Consider the following 17,939-nt stretch of genomic DNA (forward strand, 5'->3'; position numbering starts at 1 on the left):
CCTCAGTTCCCAAGTTTTCACTTATGTGATGTAGTATCCACAAATATCCAGGTCGGAGAATTCCAGAGACTCACCACCCTTCACCCTCCAAACATTCCCTAAGTGCCTCAGTTTGAAATGATCCACCCCGCATCTTGTAACTATAATCCCTTGTTAAAGACTCTCCACTCAACGTATTCAGTATTGCCATAAGATCAAACCTCATTCTTCCAAACTCCAAGTAATCGAGATTCGCCGTTGATGATAATACAAACCTGTTGTTATTGTTATTGTTATTCCTCTCCACACCCCGTGGCAACCTTGCCATTTCTTTTGGCACTTTGTCTGCTTTTTTTTTATGAGGCCAAGTTGCTAGCTCAACGTTTCTCCCAACACAGATAGAACGCGAGCAAGGGGCCGGCCAGATTGGAACTCGGGACCACTCACCTCAAAGTCTGGTGCCGATGCCAATAAATAACCAGCCAGCTAACAGTACAAACCTGAAATGCCTGGAATTATCCTAGTGAATATCTTCTGAACTAACTATCTTTTCTTAATTAAGAGACTAAAATTCTGCACAGTAAACTAGTAATAGCCTCACCAATACTTAATACAATTGTAATAATAATTCTCTATTTCTAAACTCAAACACCATTGCAATGAAGGCCAGTATATCACTTGCATTATTCATTACAATCCTTAATTTTTTTATGATATTTGCACAAGAACACCTAGATGCCTCTGTACTTCACTCATTTCAATAATTGTCGGCATTTGATTTTTCCTACTTGATTTTTTATACTTCCCAAAATTAAGCTCCATTTAGAATGTTTTCACCCACTCACTCACTCAGAATGAGTGGGTGAATATTCTCATTGCAGCCTGACCTTCACACCTATTTTCTATATTATCAGCAAAACTTAGTTGCTTTGGGCCTCTCTATCAAGTCATTAATTAAGATAGTAAATAATTGAGGCCCTATTCTGATGCTTGGGGCATTCAATTAGTTACATCCTTCCAGCCTGGAGGATCCATTAATTCTGACTCCCTGACTCCTGAGCAGTTATCAGTCTTTTATCTATGCTAATACACTTCCCTCAATGCCGTGAGCTTTTCCACACCTTCATTTTGTGATTCGCCTTTTCATAGTTATTATAGGAATTCTTCTTCACTTCTGCTAATTAAGTTCAAGGGGGAATCTGCTGAAAGTGTGCCTGACTCAGATGCAATTTTGGGACAGTTTACTGAGACACAAGATGCTGGAAATCTGGAGCGACATGCTGGAAACACTCAACAGGTTAGGCAGCATCTAAGGAGGGAAATGAACAGTCAACATTTCAGGCCTGATGAAGGATCTTGGCCCTTCAGTTTACTTGAGTAAAATGTCCTCCAGCTTACGTGCATTTTATAGAGTCATAGATTCGTACAGCAAAAAGTGTTCCCTTTGGCCATCACATCCATGCCGACCTTCTTGTCCATCTACCTTCAACTTCATTTGCCCACATTAACACCATATCCTATTGTGAATATATATCCCTAACCTAGATCCAATCTCATTACATTGGGATCTTTTTGTTAGGTGGAGAATTGTACAGCACTCTGCCTATGGCTGTTGCAGACCTGTATCTGAACATTTAAGTCTGAGCCTTCAGCACTATTAAAAGCTGATTCTTTTGCTGATTCATCATTCAGACCAAAGAATTTGAAAAATCTTGCAACCAATTAATTTTGGGTGTTTCTTGCAATGTTCCCTCTATTTTTTTAAAGCTGCATTTTCTAACCATTGCTCTAAGCAGGAAGTTTTTACGCAGCCTGAAAACTGCGTAGGACTTTAAATGTTTTTTTTATATAATATGCACATCAAACAAACACATACCACAACTCACGACACAAGTAAATGATGTTAGACAGTCAAAACAACTGACAGGCACCATGGCAAAAGTAAAATGTTTTGACTGGAGGGTGTTGGCGTTCAGCAGGCCAGCAGTTTATCAACAGTGAGCTATCACCTTCCATTCTGTGTTTATTGTTACAATTTGTAACAACTTTGTAACTTGAAACACTGACAATGTAAATCATCAAAACTCTAAAATGTTTCAAAGTAAAGGTTGTAGTACATTTATTATTTAGAAAATTTATGTATTATATTAATACATAATTAATTGCAGGGATTCCACAATTACATTAACATAGATTTCAAAATTATGTTGGCATAATTTCAAAATTATATTAACATTATATAAAAAAACTTCAGCTGCGTGACAACAGAGGCTACGCATGCAGGAGCGTTAAGTTTCTGCATGGCCATGCACCCATGTTTTCTGAGAGGAAACAGTGTTCTTAAGTGTTGATGTCATTTGTGCAGTTCAGAGGGACACAAGATTCTCACAGCAGGAACATTATCGCTCATTAAACACCCAGCAACATGTACAAAATTTGCTGATGCTGTTAGTGTCACTTTTGTCTTTGCAATGTCCATTTTTTCAGTGTTGTGTGGATGAATTTCTAACCTGCATTTCAAGTGAGTTGATGAACAAATCCTGCAAAGGGTCATATCAGGACAATGTCTGTTTTTAAGAAGCATCTTAAAGGAACATAGAGATAGTGAAATCCGAAGAGAGACTCTCCGAGTTTGGGGTATAGATAGCTTAAAATATGACTGCCGATAGTGGAGCAATAAACATATTGGGCAAACAAGATGTGAAAATTGGAAGAGCCCTGAGATTTGGGTACATTGTAGTTTGCTATGTTGGTAACTCAATTTATTCGAATCAGCTGTCTTATCATAAACACAAGAAATTCTACAGGTGCTGGAAATTCTGTGCATCTCTCATAAAATTGCCGGAGAAATTCAGCAGGTTAGGCAGCGTCTATGGAAATTAGTACATAGATAAAATTTCAGACCAAGACCCTTCATCAGGACTGGAAAGGAAGGAGGAAGAAGCCAGAATAAGAAGGTGGAGAGAGGGGCAGGAGTACAAGCTAGAAGGTGATAGGTGAAGTAAGGTGTGTGGGGGGGGGTGAAGTAGGAAGCAGGGAGGTGATAGGCGGAAAAGGTAAAGGACTGTAGAAAAAGGAATCTAATAGGAGAGGATAGTGGATCATGGGAAAAAGAGAAGGAGGAGGGGCACCAGGGAAAGGAGATAGGCAAATGAGGGGAAGAGAAGAGACAAGTGGACGGCCAGAGAGGGGAATTAAAGAAGGGGGAAGAGGTAGGGGAAAAATTACCAGAAGCTGAAGAGATTGATGTTCATGTCAGATGGTTGGAAACTACCTAGGCAGAATATGAAGAAGCACATATAGAATATGGCTTATCATAAAGACAGAATTGCACACCTAAGTCTTCATGCAAATCCATTCGTCTCCAAATATTGTGTCCTGCAAATCTCTCCTTCCTTCACAAAAACCTGTCTTCCCTATGAATGTCCTCTAGAAAAGGTACTCTGCCACCCATTCTGGCCTATGTATGACTCCAGATGCACCACGTGGCTAACTGCTAGCTGCTTTTTCAGTTCATGGGCAGTAAATCCTGGATTTGCCAGTGATATTCATGTTGTGTGAATGGAAAAGAATCAATGGGATTCTATTACAACACTTGAGTTATGCATTCTTTATTTGTGTTTTTCAATGAATGAAAGGATTGCAGAATGAAATTTCTTTTAAAGTAAAACATATTATGGTTGTACGCTCTTTCAATGCTGCAGTTATAGAATCATAGAAACTTACAGTACAAAAAGGAGGGCATTCAGTCTAGACCAGCCAAAAATAATCTCTAGGATAACTCCACTTCTCAGACCTTGGTCCGTAGCGCTCTAGGCTGCAGAACACCTAGGTAGTTTTAAAACGCTGCTAGGATTTCTGCTTTCATCACTCCCTCAGAGAAACAGTTTCAGTTTCCAGCCACTTATTAAGTTAAATAATTTTCAAACTGCTCCTCTTTAATCCTTTTCCCATTTGATGGAAATCTATCCACTCTCTGCTGTAGGAGCCTTTATAGGTAGGGGCATAGCGATTAGCATAACAGTGTTACAGTGCCGGTGGTTCAGGTTCGATTCCCCCTACTGTCTGTGGGGAGTTTTTACGTTGTCCCAAGACTGCGTGAGTTTCCTCTGAGTACTCCAGTTTCCTCCCACATTCCAAAGGTGTGCAGGTTAAGTAGGTTAATTGGTCAAAAATTGTTGTTTTGTGTGGGGAAAGGGGAGTATGGGTGGGGTGGAGGTTTGATGATCATGTTGGTAGGTTTGCTGTTTCTCTGTGAACCGACCCATGGTTTTTCTATGTTTTGTGGCTATCTGGAGAAGAAGAATCTCAGAGTTGTATACTGCATGCATACTTTGATAATAAATGAACCATTGTACCTTTGAACATGGGTGTAATTAGATGGTGTGGGCTCATTGGGCCAGAAGGGCCTGTTGCTCTGTTGTACCTCTAAATAACTAGATACTTTGACAATTGACTATTTGGCAACACAAAAAACATGCAAGCATTATTCAGTGCAGTAACTGGTGACAATGCCAGTCCATTGTTATACTGTATGAGGGGTAACTGCTGGCATTTTGTTCCATATGATAAAATGTACAGCTTGCTTGGGATACCTGACTAATTTCCTGAAGCGCTGATGGGTTTTGACTTGCAGGAAGGTAAACCCATGTCTGATCACCATGCCGTAACACTGATTTTACGTCTCTCCCCACAGATGCTGCCTGACCTGCTGAATATTGGGTTTTGTTTCAGGGACAAACTGCCGTGTTTTTTTATGGATTTACTGTGGAAAGGTACCTGTAAGGAAAGAAACAGAGTAAATGTTTCAGGTCAGTGGGTCACTTGCCTGAAGCACTGACTCTTGTTACAATCTCCACAGACACTGCATAGGCTGCTGAACATCTTTGGTGATTTCTGTTTAATGTTTTATAGAAAGAAGGCTCAGGAACTGAGAGGAATTGACTTTCTGGGCATTCGAGTGTTAGATGAACATGTTAGTGCTTATTCTCTGGATGTCAGCCAATCCTTTTTGGTGGCTGGGAGCTGATGTGGAGAAAGCTGCAGATTGATTTTCAATGTCTCACTTCAGTTTCCCACTCAATCAAGCCTATCTTGATAGCACAGGCAGAATCCCACCTCCATCCCAAATGACAGCTGTTTAAAAAAAAAACCCTGGATAAATTCCAACTGGTTTTATATTTCTCTCCGTCTGATTTAGGAACTTTGCCGCCAGCGGATGGCGATCAAGACATCAGAGCGCCCAGAGACTGCCCATTCTTCGCGCATCAACAGCGTCTCCTCTCAGTTCAGCGATGGTCCACAGCCGAGCCCCTCCACTCGGAGCAGCACTTCCTCCTGGTGTGAGGAGCCAGTCCAGTCCAACATGGACATCTCCACGGGACACATGATACTGGTAACCTTTCAACTCCTCCTTTCCGATTGTATTACCATTGGTGGGATAAACTTACCTCCTGTCAATTCAAGTCAATTTTATTATCGTATGCGCAGTGCAAGGAAAAACTTCCCTGCTGCAGCATCACAGACACATAGCGTCAGATGCACAACGTACGCACAAAGAAACATAGATTAACAAAGTTCAAAGTACGTGTATTATATCCAGCCTTGAGATTCGTCTCCTTACGGGCAGTCACAAAGAAAAGAAACCCAACAGGACCCACTAGAAAAGAAAACTGTTATACACCCAATGCTCAGGAAAGAAAAACAAATCACGTCAACAATAAAAGTGAGCAAATAACATTCAGAACTGAAGTTCACGAAAGTGATTCCACGGCCACAAAGCCAGTCACAGTGAGCCAGGAGCCCATTAGTTACAAGCTACAACCTCAGTTCAGTAACCCTCACATGCAGCGAGCTGAACAGCGACCTGTCCCTCACCTCCAGCCCCAACACCCTGACCTTTTCAGTGTGGCCAGGCACTTAAACTTATCAATAGCGGGTCGCTGTTCTCTCTCAGACTCAGGCCCTGATACCTCCATATGTTCTCAGGCCTAGGAACTGCCACCTCGATTCAGCCCGTACCCAACCTTTCCAATCTGGCCCAGTGCTTCAGTCAGTCAAACATCAGCTTGTCACTCGCTCTTGGACCCAGGCACCACTACCTCAGCTGTACCTCGCCTTGGATTTGCCCCTTTAAATCGGTTCCAAGCCCGCTTCAGCAATCAGCCCATTCCCTGCTGTCAGGCCTAGGCCCGCCACCTTGATTTGGCCCGTACACGCTGTGCCACAACCGTCCTGCTCCTTCAAGACTTCAGTTCATACCACAAAAATGCCAGGCCGTACAGGCAGTTCAACAGCTCAATCCAAAAGAGAAGTTACTGGCTATTGACTCCAGTGACCATTTTCAAGAAAATGTGTGATTCATGAAGTCGTTAGTAGTTTCGTTTGCTGCCAGCAAGCCATCGCTGTGCTTCACAAAACGCCATATTAGGCAGATGTTTAAGGTGGAACAATGTAAGTTGCACAAAATTATACAAGACAGAACACAATTAGGGCAAAAGTGAACTGTCCATTGCCGTACAAAATGGTCATAACATTGCTGTATTGAGGAAGTGATTGGAGTTGTGCTGGTTAGTTTAACAACTGATTGGTTGAAGGGAAGTAGCTGTTCATGAACCTGGTGGTGTGGGACGTCAGGCTTCTGTAACTGCTGCCCAGTGGTAGCTGTGAGCAGATGGCATGCTTTAGATGGTGGGGATTCTTGACGATAGATTTAATGAAACCACTGCAATTGAATTAGTTTGCTTGTGCATTCCTCACTAATGCCTACGTTTGTGTTAATTGATTATATATATATAAGATACTGTGAGACTCCTGAAATGAAATGCAAAGTTAATTTCTCCTCCCAACTCAGTCTAATAGGAGATTATATTCACTAAGCATCTGCACAAAAGTAAAACCTGTATCTCATGTCATGGTACGAATCCGGGAAAGATTTCAGCAACACAAGAGATTCTGCAGATGCTGCATATCCAAAGCAATGCACAAAATACAGAAGAAACTCGGCAAGTCAGGCAGTATTATGGAGGGGAATAAACACTCAACATTTTGGGCTGAGACCCTTCATCAGGACTGGAAAGAAAGAGGGAAGAAGCCAGAATAAGAAGGTGGGAGGGAGGGGAAGGAGTACAAGCTGGCAGGAGATTGGTGAGGCCAGATGAAGGGGAAGCTGGGTGGATGGAGGAGGGAGGAGGAAGTGAGAAGCTGGGAGGTGACAGGTGGAACAGATAAAGTGTTGGTAGAGCAGGAATCTAACAGGAGAGGAGAGTGGACCATGGGAGAAAGGGAAGGAGAAGGGGTGTCAGAGGAAGGTGATGGGCAGGTGAAGAGAAGGGAAGGGGTAAAAGAGGAGCCAGAATCAGGAATGTAAAAGAGAGAAGGGGGATGGAGGAGAAATTACTGGAAGTTGGATATATCTATGGTTATCGTAAAGTTGGAAGCTACCCAGACAGAATATGAGGTGTTGCTCCTCCAACCAGAGAGTGGCCTCATCATGGCAGTGGAGGAGACCATGGACCAATATGTTAGTTGGTCCATCTCCAATAAACATTTATTTTATACTCGGTCTGACAGTAATATATTTTTTAAATTCACTTTTTGGGATGTAGACATTGATGACAAAACTAGCATTTAGTGCCCATCCCTAATTGCTCTTAAGAAGGTGGTGGGGGGGGCCTGTCTTTTTCAAGATGAAAGTCCTCCCATAGTATGGTTGAGGTAGGACCGACAGGATTTAGACTTGGCAACAATGAAGAACCAAAGAACTATACCTAATAAAGTATATCTTTGTGGTCTTCTGCTGCTGAAAGCCATTCACTTCAATATTGGACATACTGTGTGCATTTAGAGATGCTCTTCTGCACACCACTGTTGTGACTGTCGGCTTCCTGACAGCTTGAACCAGTCTGTCCGTTCTCCTCTGTCCTCTCTCATGAACAAGGCATTTTTGCCCTCAATACTGCCCCTCACTGGATGCTTTTTTTTTTGTTTTTCACACTCCAGAGATTGTGTGTGAAAATTCCAGGAGATCAGCAGTTTCTGAGATACTCAAACCACCCTGTCAGGCACCAATAATCATTCCACAGTGAAAGTCACTTGCTTTACATTTCTTCCCCATTCTGTCAATGGACTGAACCTCTTGACCAAGTCTGCATGCTATTAGGAACTGAGTTACTGTGACATGTTTGGCTGATTAGATGTTCGCATTAATGAGCAGATGTACCTAATATAGTATCCACTGAATGTATATTCCCAAGACAGGATGGTGTATGATTTAGAGGGAAATCTGCTGGTTGGGGCTGTTTCCATGCATCCGCGGCCCTCGTCTGCCCTGATGACTGAGGTCGCTGGTTGGGTTGGTGCTGCCTTGGCAGCTGCAGGGTATGTTATAGATGCTGTGTGCCTGTGGGTGGAGGAATTTATGCTTAGGGAGAGGATAGGATTTGAATCAAGCAGAATAGCGCTGAGCATCATAGGTGTTCTCACCTCTCCATTCGTTATGTATGTTTCAAATGGACAGAAGACAGTCAATGATTTTTATCACACAGAAGGACTCTATTTAGCGCAACTTCTTAAAGGACCAGCTCAATTAATTCTATCGACAACCTATCCCGTTTCCTTTCTTTTTCATAGACTTATCCAATTTCCTTTTGGAAATTAGTTTCTTTTAGTTTCAATTTCTTTATAGGTAGTGTGTTCTCGAACCTGCCCAGACACTGCATTAAAAAAAATTCCTCATTGCTCAGTGGGAATTTTGCCACTAACTTTCAACCCTTGCATTCTGGTTACTTCCCCTTGCTCTTTACTTGCTCTGTCAGATCCAGAACCAATCAGCGGTCTGTTTCTGTCATTTTTCTATATACACTCAGTGGCCACTTTATTAGGTACACCAGCCTCATTAATGCAAATATCTAATCAACCAATCACTGAATGTGTAATAATTTTGTCAAATAATATTTCCCTATGTTGGGCCTATCCCAAATATCCTGTTATCACTTCCTTCATAATGAATCCCAGCATTTTCCCACCCTTGTAGGTGAAAACTGGGATTTGAATCACTGTCAGCCCACTACAATCACCCTGATAGAGCTGCCCAGATGGTTATATTCTTCAGGTATTTTGCCTTATGCCTGCTTTCTTTCCCTTTCAAGTATATTATTCCTTTTTTAAAAATTATCTGTGATTGCTATCAAACATACTTACATATTCATTTCCTTACAAAAGTCAAATATCTGAACTGTTCCTTCTCAATTCTGTCACTGCATTTTTTGCTGAGATGATTATTCTAAACTACATTTTGGGCTACTGATTTATCTGTTCATAGGAACGGACTGAAGTTGCCCGATCTTATTTTTTTTCAGAATATGCACAACACAGTGTCCTGTCTCTATTCTATTGAAAGCAGAACCTTTTTGCACCCAGACTAGATGTGACAGGAATGCATGCTGTGAAGGTTATGCTGACGGGTGTCCAAATTATGATAGGAATACCCAAGGTCACCAAGATCCCAGTGCTCTTTCTTACAATAAGCAATTATGAATCAACCTAATGACTTGGTCTCGGCCCGAAACATCGACTGTACTTTTTCCTATAGATTCTGCCTGGCCTGCTGCATTCCACCAGCATTTTGTGTGTGTTGCTTCATCTAAAAATGTGTCTTGTCTTGCTATGTGTTGGATGCATCTCCAGACACAGAAGAGTATAAAGAAAAGGAAGAGGTTTAACTTTACACCTTATAACATTCCTTATATGACCCCAGTGTGAATATCTTCATTCTGTGATTCTTTTGCTATTCTTTGAGACTAAGGAGTAATCTACAGTGGCCGGTTAACCCACCAGCTTACTTCTGAGATGTGGCAGGAAAACTGAGCACCCATGGAAATAAAATCACAAGACCCCAGAGAGAACATGCAATCTCCGCACAGACAGCAACTGAGGTTAAGATTGGACATGAGTCCCTGGAGCTGCATGACAGCAACACCTACCACTACAACATAGCCCCATTCTCCTATGAGATGCCCCTCTACTGATTGCACTTTACAAAGTGTAAATAAAGGAACGTTTGCATTTATATGGTACCTTCCTCATCCCAAAGTTAATTCTGTAATTTTGGATAATGCAATAATAAGAATGTAAGAAGCAAGAGTATGCCACGTGGACTCTGAAATCTTCTCCACATTTAGTCTCAGTCTTTTATCTGATCGTGGCCTTGTGTCTAATGCCTGCAATTTAGGATTGCCCTAGATAATGCTAGAAACACAGCAGCCCTCTTGTTCAGAAAAAATTCCCGTAAACAATATTGTCACAACTAAATAAAGATGTCACTAACCAAAAGCAATCCTTCATTCTTTTGTTTTTAAACCAAATAATCTGTTTTCATGATGATAAACATTGACTGGGGCCATGAGATCTTCTTTAAAATGAAGCCATGAGTCATTTTGCTTCTGAGACACTGAGTTTGATGCTCTAACATCTGTTGTGAAAATTACTTCCAATTCTTCAGTCGGGCACAGGACTTTCTGTCTTGCTCAAGGCTATGAAGTAGGTCTTGAATCCCGAATCTTCAGTCAGTACGAATGTTACTGGCCAAGCTGACAGAGAAGTGGAAGCTCTGAGTAGGGCTGCTCAAAAGCCTGTACAAGCTGAGAGGACCCAACCGTAAGCTGCAACTACTGGCATTCACAGGGACACCTAGCCTCAGCTAACCTTCTTGAAACAGGCCTAGGGAGTTACCTTAGTCTTTGTGCCTTCTCGTCCGTCCCATGGGAGACAGCATTGGTCCCATGAAAATTAAGTATGATCAGATCTGGAGGGCATGTTCAACACATGCATGACCACGTATATGGGTACACACATGTCCTTAAGGGGATTGTTAACAGGTCTTATATCCCCGATGAAGAGTGTCTACACATTTCCTTCTATAGATGCCACCTACCCCACTGTTCCTCTGGATTTGTGAGTGTGTCATAGAAACGTAGAAAACCTACAGCACAATACAGGCCCTTTGGCCCACAAAGTTGTGCCGAACATGTCCCTACCTTAGAAATTATTAGGCTTACCTATAGCTCTCTACTTTTATAAGCTCCATGTACCTATCCAAAAGTCTCTCAAAAGACCACTGCTGCCAGCAGCCCATTCCACGCACTCATCACTCTCTGAGTAAAAAACTTACCCCTGATATCTCCTCTGTCCTGCTGCTCCACCTCAGCATTGCCATACCCACTAAACCTCATGTGTGGATGCATGCACGCGCGCATACACACACACATACACGCACACGTATACACACACACACACACACACATACACGCACACGTATATACATACACACACACACACACACACACACACGCACACGTATATATACACACACACACACCATTCTCTTTGCATGGCTGTCCATACTTTAAGCCTGCGGCTCAGTGGAGAAGAGATTCAATAGTATCTGTGCCTGAAATGAAACTTTCACCCATTCTGGTCTCCTAGAATGCCCAGACATTGAGTAACCATCCTTGCCATTTTGAAGGGATCTATTTAAATGTTTCATTTGACATTGTACTAAAGTGAATAGTGAGACATTATTGTGTTAAATGGTGGTACAGGCTTAATGGATTGAATAGACCATAAGGCCAGAAGACATAGGAACAGAATTAGGCCATTCAGCCCATCGTGCCCAGCCTATTGAATAGCCTACTCTTCCCCTTTGCTCTGTCACTCTGAGTTTCAATCTACATGAATACCAAATGCTTATTTTAGACTGTTCATCATAATTGTCATTATTATGCGCCATGTTGTAAGATGGGGTCAATCATGGTGTTTGACACAAACACACATACACATGCACACGTGGTCTTTGACCATGATCACTCTTGGGAAATTTTTCTGCAGAAGTGGTTTGCCATTGCCTCCTTCTGGGCAGGGTCTTTACAAGATGAGTGTCCCCAGCCATTATCAGTACTTCTCAGAGACTGTCCGCCTGGCATTAGTGGTCGCATAACCAGGACTTGTGATATGCATCAGCTACTCATAGGACCATACACCATCTGCTCCCATGGCTTCACATGAACCTGATTCGTGGGGTAGTGGAGCTAAACAGGTGTTACACCTTGCACAGGAGTGACCTGTAGGCTGGCGGAGGGAAGGAATGCCTTACACCTCCTTCGGTAGAGAGGTATCTCCTCCCGCTACACATTTAGACTGTTAAAGTGTGATATTTGCTTGATGAGTTTGTCATTAAGTTACAGTATGCAGAACTGAGGTTATAAATATGATTGCCAGTCTGTAATGAGCTGGCTGGAAGAACAAAGTAGGAGACTGAAGGATCAAGTTCAAAATTCTTCCCTTTCAGTTTATACTGGATTCCTTTGCGAGGGAGCAGCTTGGTCCCAGGTCACTTTCATTTTGTGACTGAATGCTCGAGGCAGTCCAGTTCAAACTGACGATACATTGACGATTGTGTCCCGTGGAGTTTTAACAAATCTGTAAGGGTTCCAATGCACGGTTAGATGTTACTTCTTGCTGTGTAGTGTAAGCTCTGACTGGGTAGTGGTTATTATGTGAGTTATAATTAAGACTTGCACTTTTCAGTTGGTATTTTTGGCTTTGGAGAGGAGATTTCTATCTCATTTGTACTCATCAATTAGGATATTTTTCATCAACCTTCAGACTCAATAAGGTATAATTTGACATCAGCAATAAAAGTACATACATACTCAAAGTCATATTAACTTAACAAAATGTACTATATTTATTATATTTTCTGAATATTATATATAATATAATATGGCATTTTATTTTAATGTTATGTATTATGTACTGGGTGATGGGGTGGAGATATGTCTCTTCCAAAGGAGGTATAAGGCGATCCTTCCCTCCGCTAGCCTGCAGATCACCCTTGGATAAGTCGTAGCACCTGTTTAGCTCCCCCCACACCAACCCCTACCAGTGAAGCCACAGGAGCAGGTGGTGGATGGTCATATGAGTAGCTGCAAGTCCTGGTTATACGACCACTGACACCAGGCAGGCAATCTCTGAAGAGTATTGATAATGGCTGGGGCTACCCTCTTGTAAAGACACTGCCCAGTAGAAGGCAATGGCAAACCACTTCTGTAGAAAAATTTGCCAAAAAACAATCACGGTCACGATCCTGAATGCCCGTGTCATATGACGCGGCACATAATGATAATGATGATAATGATACTACATAACCAGCATGGCACCGATAAGTACATTCCGCAAACTAATGGGATTCCCGCGTGACATCATTTGAACAAAATTAATGAAAATGTAAACATGGCACAGTTGAATATTCTGAACATATAAATTCATAAAAAAAGAATGATTTTTTCCAAGTTGTCCATCTGTATGTTTTTGGTTAATTTCTAAAAATTTGGAGTTCTATAAGTAGCTACCAGACTTAAACTGCCTTTTTCTTGTTATCTCATGTTTATCTTTAATATATTTACCTTTAGCTTGTTTCAAAACTTCAGCTAAAAAGTTGAATTTAAATATTTTTAATAATTTTGTGATGATAGATTCCTAAGGGATAGTGTTTATTTTATGTCTGCAGGGGAGATTCTGACTTGTTTTAGTTATAAAATGTTAATGTAATAACTGGGATATTTTCAGGTGTTGAAACTATTAAAATTTGGAGATTATGATTCATAATTGCACCAATTCATCAGGCAGTCCAGTCTGGTTTCATTGCTGTATGCTGAATGCTTTAAACTAGAAGACTTCCTTCCTCTATTGCCGTGATGAGGCCACTGTCATGTTAGAGGAACAACACCTCATATTCTGTCTGGGTAGCACCCAACCAGATGGCATGAACATTGATTTTTTCCAACTTCTGCTGATTCCCCCCCTCCCCTTTCCCATTCCTTCAGTTCCAGACTCTGACTGCTCGCTTACCTCTTCTCTTCTCCTCACCTATCTGTCACCTCCCCCGGTGCCCCTCCTCCTTCTCTTTCAAACCCACTCCTCTCCAATCAGATTCCTCCTTCTTCAGCCTTTTACCTCTTTCACCTATCACTTCCCAGCTTCTCACATCATCCTCCTTCCCCCACCACCTTCCTTCTCTCCTAGTTTCACCTATCACTTGGCAGCTTGTACTCCTCTCCTCCCCCCAATTCTGGCTTCTTCCCCCTTCCTTTCCAGTCTCAGTGATGGGTCTCGACCCAAAATGTGCACAAGACCATAAGGCACAGAAATAGGCTATTTGGCCCATTGAGTCTGCTTATCCATCTCCACCCTTCTCCTGCCTTCTCCCCATAACCTATCAACCTCCACTTTAAATATGTTCAATGACTTGGCCACCACAGCCGTCCTTGGGAACGAATTCCACAGCTTCACTACCCTCTGGCTAAAGAAATTCCTCCTCATCTCTGTTGTAAATGGATGTCCCTCTTGTCTGAGGCTGTATCCTCTGGTCCTAGACTCCTCACTGCAGGAAACATCCTCTCCACATCCACTCTATCTAGACCTTTCAATGAGATAGGTTTCAATGAGGTCACCTCACACTCTTCTAAACTCCAGCAAGTACAGGCCTGGAGCCGTCAAGCGTTCCTCATTTGTGAAAGATTTCATTCCTAGAATCGTTCTCATGAAGCTCCTCTGCACCCTCTCTAACGTCAGCACATCTTTTACGACTATTGCATTTCACAAATAAATACAATTAACAATCGGTCTCTAGTGACTTTGTAAAGACATGTGACCATACTAAAGCAAGGTGAATGGCATAAATTCTGCAATTTTTTCCTCTCAAATACTTATCCAGCTCGTGTTGAATAGTAAAATTGAAACTACCATCCAGTCCCTAACCTTATACTTCTTGCAAAACTTTGCCCTGTGTCACTTTTAATTCTTAGTAAACCACATTCGTTCTGTATCTCCTGGGTTTTGACCCTGTTGCCAGTAGGGAAAGAACACTACGACACAGTATCAGGCCCTTTGGCAAATTTGGTTTGTGCCAAATTATTGATCTACCTAGTCTCATCGAACTCTGCCCAGACTAAAGCCTTCCATACCCTTTCTATCCATGTACCTGTTTGAATTTCTCTTAAATGTTGAAATCAACCCTGCATCCACCAATTGCACTGGCAGCTCGTTCCACGTCCTCACTAACCTCTGAGTGAAGAAATTCCCCCTCATGCTTCCCATAAATGTTTCACCTTTCAGCCTTGACCCACAAAACCTCTAGTTTTAATCTCAAACAAACTCAGTGGGAAAAGCCTACTTACATTTCAAAGTTCAAAAACTTTCAAGTAAATTTATTACCAAAGTACATGCATGTCACCATATAAAACCCTGAGATTCATTTTCATGCAGGCATACTCAATAAATCCAATAACCATAATACAATCAAGGAAAGACCGTATCAAAAGAACAGAAATATTAATAATAAATAAGTAATAGTTATCGAGAAATTAGAAGTCTGAAAGTGAGTCCATAGGTGTGGGAAGAGTTCGGTGATGGGGCAAGTGAAGTTGAGTGAAGTTATCCCCTCTGGCTGCAGAGCCTGATGCTTGAAGGGTAAAAACTTTTCCTGAACCTGGTGGCGTGAGTCCCGAGGCAACAATGAGAAGACCATGGCCTGGGTGGTGGGGGTCCCTGATGATGGATGCTGCTTTCCTGGAACAACGGTCTGTGTAGATGTACTCAATGGTGCGGAGGGCTTTACCCATGATGGATTGGGCCATATTCACTATTTTTTGTAAGATTTTCTGTTCAAGGGCATTGGTGTTTCCACACCAGGCTGTGATGCAGTCAGTCAGTCAGTCAATATACTCTCCACCACACTTCTATAGACATTTGTCGAAATTTTAGATGTAATGCCGAATTTTCACAAACTTCTAAGGAAGTAGAGGCACTGCTGTGTTTTCTTTGTAATTTCGTACTGGGCCAAGGATAGATTGTCTGAAAGGATAACACCAAGAAACTTACAGAAGTCAATAATCAGCTCCTTGGTCTTGCTGACATTCATTAAGAGGTTGTTGCTGTGGCACCCCTCAGCCAGACTTTCAATCTCACTTCTATATTCTGATTTGTCACCAACTTTGTTCTGACCTACAATAGTGGTGTCATCAACAAAGTTAAGAGTAAAAGGATAGTAAGAGACAGAATTTGTCCCCTAGAAGATCAGAGTGGTCGTCTATGTGTGGAGCCTCACGAAATGGGGGAGATCTTAAACAGCTTTTTGCATCAGTATTTACTCAGGAAACTGGCATAGTGTATATGGAAGGAAGGGAAACAAGCAGTAGTGTCATAGAACATATAATAATTAAAGAGGAGGAGGTGCTTGCTGCCTTACAGCGAATAAATCCCCCGGGCCTGACATGATACTTCCTCAGACCTTGAGAGAGACTAGTGTAGAAGTTGCAGGGGCCCTGGCAGAAATATTTAAAATTTCATAGCCATGGGTGCGGTGCCGGAGGATTGGAGGGTAGCTCATGTTGTTCTGTTGTTTAAAAAAGGCTCCAAAAGTAAACCAGGTAATTACAAACCTGACATCAGTAGTAGGTAAATTATTGGAAGGTGTTCTGAGAGATCGGATATACAAGTATTTGGACAGCCAAGGGCTGATTAAGGATAGTTAGTATGGCTTTGTGCATGGTAGATCGTGTTTAACGAATCTTGTAAAGATTTTCGAGGAGGTTACCAAGAAAGTAGATGAAGGAAAGGCTGTGGATGTTGTCTACATGGACTTTAGTAAGGCCTTTGACAAGGTCCCACATGGGAGGTTAGTTCAGAAGGTTCAGACACTAGGTATCCATGGAGAGGTTGTAAACTGGATTCGAAATTGGCTGTGTGAGAGAAGACAGAGAGTGGTAGTGGATGATTTGCTTATCAGACTGGAGGCCTGTGACTAGTGATGTGCCTCAGGGATCTGTGCTGGGACCATTGTTGTTTGTTGTCTATATCAATGATCTAGATGATAATGTGGTAAATTGGATCAGCAAGTTTGGAGGTGCTGTGGACAGCGAGGAAGGCTTTCAAAGCTTGCAAAGGGATCTGGACCAACTGGAAAAATGGGCCAGAAAATGGCAGATGGAATTTAATGCAGACAAGTGTGAGGTGTTGCATTTTGGAAGGACAAGTCAAGGTAGGACGTACACAGTAAATGGTAGGGCACTGAGGAGTGCAGGGGAACAAAGGGATCTAGGAGTCCAGATACGTAATTCCCTGAAAGTGGCGTCACAGGTAGACAGGGTTGTAAAGAAGGCATCTGGCATCCTGGCATTCATAAATAAAAGTATTGAGTATAAGAATAGGAGTGTTATGGTGAGGTTGTATAAGACATTGGTGAGGCCAAATTTGGAGTATTGTGTGTAGTTCTGGTCACCTAACTATAGGAAGGATATCAGTAAGATTGAAAGAGTGCAGAGAAGATTTACTAGGATGTTGCGGGGCCTTCAGGAGTTGAGTTACAGGGAAAGATTGAACAGGTTAGGACTTTATTTCTTGGAGTGTAGAAGAATGAGGGGGCATTTGATAGAGGTTTACAAAATTATGAGGGGTATAGACAGAATAAATGCGAGTAGGCTCTTTCCACTTAGATTAGAAGAGATAAATATGAGAGGACATGGATTTAGGGTGAAAGGGGAAAGGTTTAGGGGGAATATTAGGAGCAACTTCACTCAGACAGTGGTGGGAGTGTGAAACGAGCTGCCATCTGATGTGGTAAATATGGGCACACTCTTAAGTTTTAAGAATAAAATTGGATAGATGCATGGATGGGAAAGGTCTGGAGGGTTATGGACTGGGTGCAGGTCAATGGGACTAGCTGAATAAAGTTTTGGCACAGACTAGAAGGGCTGAATGGCCTGTTCTCTGTGCTGTAGTGTTCTATGGTTCTAAGTATGCATAGGAGCTATCATGCAGAGGAGCTGTGCTTAGCCACACAGTCATAAGGACAAAGCGAGTAGAATAGGGGACTAAGAATACAGGCTTGTGGTGCACCTGTG

General features: G+C 42.1%; 1 protein-coding gene across 2 annotated transcripts in view; it reads left to right on the plus strand.

The window, feature by feature from the left end:
- ptprn2 (protein tyrosine phosphatase receptor type N2) overlaps nt 1-17,939 on the plus strand; it is a 1,029,064-nt gene that overhangs the window by 916,271 nt on the left and 94,854 nt on the right. For both annotated transcript variants that reach the window (XM_072254029.1, XM_072254030.1), the window contains exon 14: nt 5,180-5,374. In XM_072254029.1, the coding sequence (XP_072110130.1) occupies nt 5,180-5,374 (195 nt within the window). The remainder of the gene's footprint in view (nt 1-5,179; nt 5,375-17,939) is intronic.

The sequence above is a fragment of the Mobula birostris genome, chromosome 3, assembly GCF_030028105.1.
Source record: "Mobula birostris isolate sMobBir1 chromosome 3, sMobBir1.hap1, whole genome shotgun sequence".
Lineage (NCBI taxonomy): Eukaryota > Metazoa > Chordata > Chondrichthyes > Myliobatiformes > Myliobatidae > Mobula > Mobula birostris.